Raw genomic sequence first — 9,814 nt, forward strand, 5'->3', positions numbered from 1 at the left:
TCATTCTGTTTCTTTTTTTCTGCTTTAGCTTTTTACCTCCCAACTGTAAGCTTAAAGAAACAAACCCAAGCAAAGAAAGAAAGATAGAACGATCAAAGAAATCAAACGCTGGGAAATGACGAAGAAATGGGTTTTCTGTGTTTGATGAGTCTTTGACAAAAGAAGTAAAAAACGAAGGGACTTTTACTACAAATATAGCAAAGAAGAATAATAAAAAAAAGATGATAGTTGTTTCCTTCCCAACGACGGAAACAAAAAGAAAGGTTTTATCAAAGAAAACTGAGTCCATTCTCCACAGTTTGAAGAGGGAATGGGGATTTAAGAAAGGACGATGATGGGCTTTTAGCGTTTCATTTTCATGTGAAGGCGTTACGGTGGAGAAGGAAAGACGGAGTGCTTTATGAAGTTTTTTTTTTGTTGGTGAAATGAATATCTACGGAGGTTTATCACGTTTCAGATTGTATTGGTTGATAATTTTTGGTAACTTTCCTGCATTTATTTACTAAAGGTCTAAATATATTTCAAGAACTTTACTATTAGTAGTCTCAATTAATAGTTGGTAAACTACGTCAGATATCATTGAATTTAGTGTTGCATTTATATCGTTGAAAATTAAATTTTTAATTATAATTAAATTTTAATTTTCGTTTCAATTATATTATTAATCGTCAAATAATTAACAATAAAGTGGTATTTAAAATGCTATTCAAGTTTTTATTTAAGAAAATATTTTTTTAATATAAATAAGAGAGAGAATATTTAAAATTATAAGTTCGATTAAATACATAATTAGAGTATTTTTTAATAACTATTGATATAATAAATTAATCATTATATCTACAATGACATATAGGAAAATATTAAAATTATCCAAAAATTCGGAAAAAAAGATAGATATGAACAAATATGACTATATCGACAAATAACCCAAGATAAGATATTAAACTATTGAAAGACCACTAACAACTACAATCATAATCGGTATTTTGAGAAAACTATCTACGAACACGAATTTCATATCAAAGTCCAATCTAATCCTAAAAATAAAACAAAAAATGACCATAAGACCGAAAATATACCATAAAAATACTATATAAATAAAATTATTAAACAAAAAAAAAGGAAACATATCTACAATACATAAAAATAAATAAGATATAAGATACAAGTGATTGATGACCCTAACGTTTGACAGTATATGCAAATGTGTCTCTATTATTTTTTTTGGAACATTTGACCCCATAACGTTTTATTTTAATTCAAAAGTCACCCCCATTTGATGGAATAGTTAGTCAACTGATGGTCAACGCCTCTAGCGACTATGCAAGCACGTGTGGACACAAATGATGATGTGCGTGTTCACGTCACTAATGTATGCTGATGTGAATGACACATCATTTTTTTTGTTAAAAAAATTATTTTTTTTGATAACTTTACAATGAGAGAGATACATGTCACTTTCCATCTTTAACTTTAATGTCATACATGACAATGTCTCTTCTTCTTCGTCCTCTTTGCTCTCCATCTCACCGACCTAGGAACTTTCACCGTGATGATACCTCCAACACTGATATATGCTCCATATATGTGTGTGTGACGATTTTTAACTTTGTATTGTTTTTTGTTGTAGGGATAACTGTAGGTGGGAGACGAAGCATGTTAAAGCTGGCACAACATATGGCGGATAATTTTTGTGACGCAGTGTGTTGCGGAAGACGGCTATCGGATAGAGCAAAATCGCAACTGATAATTTGAGAAAATAAAAATGAAGATAAAAGAGACACAAAATTTACGTGGAAAACCCCTAAAAATTTAGGGTAAAAACCACGGGTAACGGTAGAAGAATTTCACTATGAGAAAATAGGAATTACAACCTCTCTCGATCTACCAAGGAGAAAACAATGATATTCTCTAGATAAAAAGGAGAAAACAACTCTCAAGAAACTCTCTAAAATCTCTCTAGTATTGGAAGAAAGCTAGAATGCTTTGGGATGGTTTTGAAACTAAATGAGCTAGGGTATTTATAGTTAAAGCTTTAAGGACTAATTTGTAAATACCCTAAATTATAATGACTAATTGCATAGTTTTACCATCCAAAATTTTCAACAATTTGGTGGCCAAATTTTACCAATTTTGCCACCCCACCCCATTAATGCCACCAAATTGCCACCCATAATGTTGACAATTGATGCAATTTGGTGTGCCAATTTTCAACAATCTCCCACTTGAAGATTTGATTGGAACAATTATATCTTCACACCATTCTTTCTACCTTGCACCTTTCATGTTGCTTACGTTTCTGACAGGCCACATGAGGATCGACACCAGGTAAATTTATCAGCATTGATTGCCTTCGTCATGAAATCTGCTATGTTGTCTTTGGTATGGATCTTCTGCATATCTACCGTTCCTTCTTCCACCTTTTCACGAATGAAATGGTACTGAACTCGTATGTGCTTAGTCCTTGAATGAAATGCTGGATTCCTTACTAGATGCAAGGCGCTTTGACTGTCACAAACAGAGACATACTCTTGATTGTGCCCAAGCTCCTCCAATAGCATCTTCAACCAAATTGCTTCTTTACTGGCTTGTGTAGCTGCTACATATTCTGCCTCTGTTGTGGACGTAGCCATAACTGACTGTAATTTTAAAACCCAGCTTACAGCTCCACCAGCAACTTTGAACACATATCCTGTAGTAGATTTGCTTTTATCCAAATCCCCTGCATAGTCAGAATCTACATACCCATTGATTAGTAAGTTTGATCCTCTGTAACATAATGTAACATTTGAGGTCCCTTTGATGTATCTTAGGATCCTCTTTACAATATTCCAATGCTCTTTGCCTGGATTCGCCATGTACCGACTAACCACTCCCACTGCTTGTGCAATGTCTGGTCTTGTGCATATCATAGCGAACATTAAACTTCCCACTGCTGATGCATATGGTACTCGAGACATCTCCATCCTCTCTTCTTCACTGCTAGGACTCATACTGGAGGATAATTTGAAGTTAATAGGAAGAGGGGTATAAATTGGCTTACAATCTTACATGCTAAATCGTGACAAGATTTTCTTCAAGTAATTCTTTTGTGAAAGCCAAATCTTCCTATTACTTCTGTCTCGGTGAATTTGCATCCCTAGAATCTTGTTTGCTGATCCCAAGTCCTTCATTTCAAATTCCCTAGCCAGTTGTGCCTTCAATTCTTCAATATGATCTTTGTTGGGTCCTGCAACCAACATGTCATCCACATACAACAACAATATAACAAAATCGTTATCACCAGACCTCTTGAAATAAGCACAAGGGTCTGCATTAAGTCTGTTGTATCCAAGGCACATAATGAAGGAATCAAATCTCTTATACCAACACCTCGACGCCTGCTTTAAACCGTACAAAGATTTGTTCAACCTGCAAACCAAGTTCTTCTTTTCGTCTTCTTCAAAACCTTCAGGCTGGAGCATATAAATCTCTTCTTCAAGATTTCCATGAAGAAAAGCTGTTTTAACATCTAGCTGTTCCAAATGTAAATTCAATGTAGCACACATTGCCAAGACTACTCGAATTGTTGTTAGTCGAACCACAGGAGAAAAAATTTCATTGAAATCAATACTTTCTTTCTGAGCATATTATTTGACCACCAGTCTTGCACGATACCTCTCCACTTGATCATCACCATTTCGCTTGATTTTGAAAACCCATTTGTTACCAATTGGCTTCCTTCCTTGTGGTAGTGGCACAAGGTCCTATGTATTATTTTTATAAAGGGCTTCGATTTCTTCTTGCATCGCCATCATCCACAGTGAAGCATCTGAGCTGTTTATTGCTTTCTGGTATGTTGATGGCTCACCGTCCTCTGTTAAAAGGCAGTATGCAATATACCTTCTATAAATAATCTGAGTTCCAATTGGGATCTTCTCACACGATCTGATTGACGAGTTGTTGGCTTCAGAACTCTCTTGTTCTTGTTCATCATGTACTGGTTCTGCTTCAGAAGAATCTCCTTCTTCAAACTCTTTTTCCATGTATCTGAGTAGTCTCTGACTTTTCAACGCTATCGTCTTCTTTCTTTGTAGTTTATCTTCTACAAAGATAACATCCCTGCTAATGATCACTTTGCGGGCAGTGGGATCCCATAAGATACCCTTTTACTCCATCAGCATACCCCAAGAATTTGCATTCCTGGATTTTGGATCCAGCTTTGAAATTTCTTGGGCGTTGTACATCACGTACACAATACTTCCAAATACATGGAGGTTTGAATAATCAACTGGTTTACCAGTCCACATCTCTATTGGTGTCTTCAGCTCTATTGCAGTTGATGGAGCTCGATTCACCAAATAACAGGCGGTATTGACTGCTTCTGCCCAGAATGATTTTTCTAGGCCTGCGTCCCTTAACATTGCTCTTGTTCTTTCTAACAAGGTTCTGCTCATACGCTCTGCCACTCCATTTTGTTAAGGAGTGTTCGCCACTGTGAACTATCTTTTGATGCCTTCTTTCTTGCAAAAGTCATCAAATTCTTCGCTTGTGTATTCTCCTCCATTATCTGTTCTGAAACACTTGATCTTATTTCCAGAATCAAGTTCCACCCGCGCTTTGAAGTTTTTGAAAGTTGAAAACACTCTGACTTCTTCTTAATAGGGTGCACCCAACATCTCCTGGAGTCATCAATAAATGAGACAAAGTATTTTGCTCCACCTAGGGACGTTACTGGTGCTTGCCATATGTCAGAGTGAACCAATTCTAGAACACTTTTGCCTCTAGAATTTGATGTGTTGAATTTCAACCGGTGCTGCTTACTTGTTATGCAATGCTCACACAAAAGAAGTGATACCTTTGTTAAGCCTGGAAGTAGCTTTTGCTCCACAAGGACTTTCATTCCTTGTTCTGACATGTGTCCAAGTTTCTGATGCCATAGCATTGCCGAATCTGAACTACATGAGGCAATAGAAGTTTCTGCTTCTACCAAAGTCTCTCCCTTCAGCATGTACAAGTTTGCAGCTATTTTTTCGCCTTTCAGTACCACAAGCGCTCCCGGAACACTTCATCCTTTTCGTGTTTCAATCTTGCTTGCATTATCCAACAATCCGTAGGATATAAATTTTTCTTTAGGCCTTTCACGTGCCGCACATCTCGAACAACTTTAATTGTTTCGTCATACATCTTCAATTTGATGGTCCCACGCCAACGATCTCTAAGGCTGATCATTGCAACTATAACAGATCCTCCTGAGACAGGTTCATAATGATGGAACCATTCTCTTTGAGGTCATGTGATATGTTGCTCCCGATCAATGAGCCATATATCTGTAAATCGTTTTCTTCCTTTCACGATGGTTGGCTTCACAGATAGAGCATCTCCATCATCTGAAGTGTTGCGGTATTGCCTTGTGGATTGGAGTTTTTATTTAGAATCCAACAATCCTTCTTCAAGTGACCATTCTTTCCACAGTGGTACACTTTAAATTCTTCTTGCTCCTCGACTTCGATCTACCATGTTATGACTGCTGCTTTGGCCATGTTCTGTTGATCTCCCTCTCATCGTTGTCAACGCTTCTGCTTGTTGCAGATTTACTTGTCTGTCTTCCTTGTTCTTGCGCGATTTTTTCTTGTAGAACAGCAGCTGCAACGTCATCGAAGACTAGACTGGTGACATTATTGTTTGTCAAGTTGATGATGAGTTGATCGTACGAATCCGGTATACTTTGAAGTAGAAGTTCAGCACGTTATTGTTCTCCTATTTAACAGCTTAAGATGTAAGCTGAGAAAATAAGGTGTTTAGTGTATTTAAGTGCTCCGTCACTGAAGTAGATTCTGGCATACGAGAGTGTACAATTTCCTCTTAAGGAAATTTTATTGCAGCGATGTGGCCTCGTACAATTTGATGAGATGATCCCATATCTCCTTAGCTGTCTTCTCCTCGATGCTTGACAATACTTCATCTGCTAATCTAGATGAAATTTTGCCATAGCATTCCCGTCCATCTCGTTCCATTTGATGTCATCTGCGAAATCCACGGCCTTTCATTGATAGCCGCTAGACACCCGTCTTTCCTTAGGATGGCCTTCATCTTCATTTTCACAAAGAGAAATTTCTCCCATTGAATTTTTCAATATCAATTTCGTTGCCATAGCTTCTTTTACGGATAGCTCCCACTATTTCACTATCGTGAATAGTTCTCAGGAACCTTCAAAGATGGTAATACTGCTTATTTTCTTATGTTGGAGGATCCACCTTTTGGTGGCAACCACAAAGACAATAAGCAGATATTACACACTCTAATCTAGCTGTACCAATGTTGCGGAAGACAGCTATCGGATAGAGCAAAATCGTAACTGATAATTGAGAAATAAAATGAAGATAAAGAGACACAAAATTTACGTGGAAAACCCCTAAAAATTTAGGGTAAAACCACGGGCAGCGGTAGAAGAATTTCACTATGAGAAAATAGGAATTACAACCTCTCTCGATCTACCAATGAGAAAACAATGATAATTCTCTCTAGATAAAAAGGAGAAAACAACTCTCAAGAAACTCTCTAAAATCTCTCTAGTATTGGAAGAAAGCTAGAATGCTTTGGGATGGTTTTGAAGCTAAATGAGCTAGGGTATTTATAGTTGAAACTTTAAGGACTAATTTGTAAATACCCTAAATTATAATGACTAATTGCATAGTTTTACCATCCAAAATTTTCAACAATTTGGTGGCCAAATTTGACCAATTTTGCCACCCCACCCCATTAATGCCACCAAATTGCCACCCATAATGTTGACAATTGATGCAATTTGGTGTGCCAATTTTCAACAGAGTGTGCACCTCCACGGCTCACAAATTAAACAAGTTGAACATGGGGAACGTCGATGAGGATGTTAGGGTTATGACTCGTAAGAGCGTGGACGATCCTGGTGAGCCACCGGGCATTGTGTTGAGCGCCGCTACTTCGGTTTGGTTGCTGGTGTCTAATCAAAGATTGTTCGATTTCCTACGCGATGAACGGCTGAGAAGCGAGTGGGACATCTTGTCCAATGGTGGTCCAATGCAAGAGATGAGCTACATCGCCAAAGGCCAAGATCACGGCAACTGCATCTCCCTCCTCCGTGCCAGTGTAAAATTCCTCACAACCTTTCCTATCTCTAATAAGAAAAACACCTTGCAACGAATAGGGTCATAGTTTAGTGATGAAAATGAAAAACTGAAACGACAAATCTGGGAATTGAATTATCTATGAAGATAAAAAGATTTCATGAAATGTTACTATAACGTGTGCTGATTATAAAACTTTATTTTGAATATTCAATGTATAGGACGCTTGTAACCTTTTTCACCTTTCATTTTAGCGTTTTCTGATCAAAAGCTTTATGTTTTTGTTGTTTTCTTCTTTTGGGTGTAGGCCATGAACTCGAACCAGAGCAGCATGATGATACTGCATGAGACATGCATCGATGCGGTGGGGTCGCTCGTGGTGTACGCGCCCGTTGACATCCCAGCCATGCTCGTGGTTATGAACGGTGGTGATTTATGCCTTATATGCACATCTGTCGTGTGCTTTATATGCACATCCCATGAACAACTCCGTTTTTCTCGCGCCAGAGACCATTTGAGTATACATAAACTTCAAGTTCACATCAGTTTGTTCATCGTTGCTCACATGGGGATGATTTTGATCGGTGATGTAAGCAAAATCACGTGGTGGAAAATGCGAGAAATCGCGCTCCGTATGAAAGAAAGTTAACTTCTTGTTGACGTAATAATCTGGTATCAGCATTCCTTTGGGGATATCCCAAGCCCAAAATGGCAACGTGAACGAGTCGTCGTCAATGAAGCTACTGAGGATTCGTTCGTGGAAGTATATCATCATGCGGTGCCAGGGGAAAAACAACCATGTACGGTGGATGTTCACCGAGGAGTCGGAGTGGTTTAGTTGCTCGTACACGCCGGTGTAGAACTGGCAGTGTAACTCAGCTTGACGGATGAAGCTTTGAGCGTCGTCGTAGGGCAACGACTTCATTATCTATAATGCGTTTTTGTTTTTGGCAATTAGCTCTCGTTCAAAAGCTGAGTTGGACGACAAACTCTAACCAGCGACCGAGGATCGGGGAATTCGAAATCAACAAAGGGTATCGATTTCTCGAATTCCGGTGGGCAACAGTAAACCAGAAGATCCGGTCGGCCATACGAGTGGTGGCAGGCTGTCATGTTCGGCCAAATAGCTCTACTCTTTGCAACATTGTCGTCGACGCCATTGTTGAACGTTGCCCATAATCGAAGCTTGTCGAGTATAATGCTCGCTAGTTCCCTGAACAATCAAAATAAACACAGTGATAAACAAAAATATATCATAATCTGATGGGCAAGTTTTGGACGCTATCATCACGGTGAAAGTTCCCAGGTCGATGAAGAGGGAGAACAAAGAGTAGGAAGAAGAAGAAACCATTGTCGTGTACGGAATTAAAGTTAAAGAGGGAGAGTGACACATGTCGTTCTCTCATTAGTACAAAATTCTCAAAAAAAATATTAATTTTTTAACAAAAAAATCTGACGTGTCAATTCCACATGAGCATACATTAGTGATGTGGACAAGCCATGTCATCAGTTGTCTCCACATGTGCTTGCTTAGTTAGTTGGAGCGTTGACCATCAGTTGACTAACGATTTCCATCCAACGGGGCGACTTTTGAATCAAAATAAAACATTGTGGGGTCAAATGTTCTAAAAAAAACAATAGGGGCATATTTGCATATACTGTCAAATGTTAGAGGTATTTATTTGCATTATGCCCTAGAAATATTATCGTCATCGGTTAATCATAAGAAACAAGCTTCTTAAGTTTTAAAAAGAAAAGAAATATTATCATTAATGACATAATGATGTGGCTAATGGCCGCCTCCAACGTGGCCAACGACTGCCTCCAACGTGGCCAACGGCTAACAACGTGAACACCTATCCAAAGTTATATCGTTTTGATCTTACTATTAACAATTTAACAAGCTATTGGTATAATTGAAACGAAAATCAAAGTTCAGTGTTATAATTGAAAAAATTAAAAGTTCAATGATATAAACGATACAACGCTTAAAGTTTAATGGAATATGGTGTAGTTTACCTTAATAATTTTTACGTTAAGAAAGTTATTCAAGTTATTTATTTAAGAAAATATTTTTTTTTAATATAAATAGGAGAGAGAATATTTAAAAGTATAAGTGTTGAAAACATTTTGATATTTTGATATAACAAATTAAGTTAAATGAATTTTAAGATTTTCCAAATGATTTTCTAAGTATATTCGATATAATTATTCGAATATCAAAACATTACTCCAAATATTTCAAAAATCATTTTTAATCCTTACTTAAGTGTAAAATTAAGTTTTAATCTTAAAACAATTTCAAAATAATCTTTCAAAGTATTTCGAACCATTTCAAAGCCAAAAATTCCAGATTGCTCAGAGGGAACCGATTCCTCCCCAAGGGGGTACCGATTCCCCCTGAATGGTTTGGCTCCGAGATTTCCAGAATGCTCAGAGGGAACCGATTCCCCCATAGGGGGTACCGATTCCCCCCTGTTCAATGGTCGAAATATTTGAATTTTACACTTAGGGAACCGATCCCCTATGAGGGGGAACCGATTCCCCCCACGCTCTAAGCATTTTTATTAAATGTTTTCACACTTAAACGGCTATATTATCATCATTAATTATCCTCAACGTTCAGAAGTGATTCAAGGTGTATTTAAACAAGTTCTGAAGCCCTTGATCAATAAGAAAATATAGAGAAACAAGAGAGAAAGCATCAAACACCAAGTTTGTGCAAATCA

General features: G+C 37.6%; 1 protein-coding gene across 1 annotated transcript; it reads left to right on the top strand.

Moving 5' to 3' along the window:
* Nucleotides 1-6,843: 6,843 nt before the first annotated feature.
* On the top strand, nucleotides 6,844-7,923 carry LOC120159287 (homeobox-leucine zipper protein ANTHOCYANINLESS 2-like). Its single transcript, XM_039169920.1, has 3 exons — nucleotides 6,844-7,107; nucleotides 7,393-7,674; nucleotides 7,765-7,923. Exons 1-3 carry the CDS (start codon nucleotides 6,850-6,852, stop codon nucleotides 7,921-7,923), a joined length of 699 nt encoding a protein of 232 aa, XP_039025851.1. The 5' UTR covers nucleotides 6,844-6,849.
* The last annotated feature ends 1,891 nt before the right edge of the window (nucleotides 7,924-9,814 follow it).

This window comes from Hibiscus syriacus, unplaced genomic scaffold (genome assembly GCF_006381635.1).
Source record: "Hibiscus syriacus cultivar Baekdansim isolate YM2019G1 unplaced genomic scaffold, ASM638163v2 tig00111356_pilon, whole genome shotgun sequence".
NCBI classification, from domain to species: domain Eukaryota; kingdom Viridiplantae; phylum Streptophyta; class Magnoliopsida; order Malvales; family Malvaceae; genus Hibiscus; species Hibiscus syriacus.

Coding starts and splice junctions, on each gene's coding strand:
- LOC120159287 (XM_039169920.1), top strand. CDS start 6,850: ATGGGGAACGTCGATGAGGATGTTAGGGTTATGACTCGTAAGAGCGTG. Junction 7,108..7,392: donor TCTCCCTCCTCCGTGCCAGT/GTAAAATTCCTC, acceptor TTTTGGGTGTAG/GCCATGAACTCGAACCAGAG. Junction 7,675..7,764: donor GGATGATTTTGATCGGTGAT/GTAAGCAAAATC, acceptor ATCTGGTATCAG/CATTCCTTTGGGGATATCCC.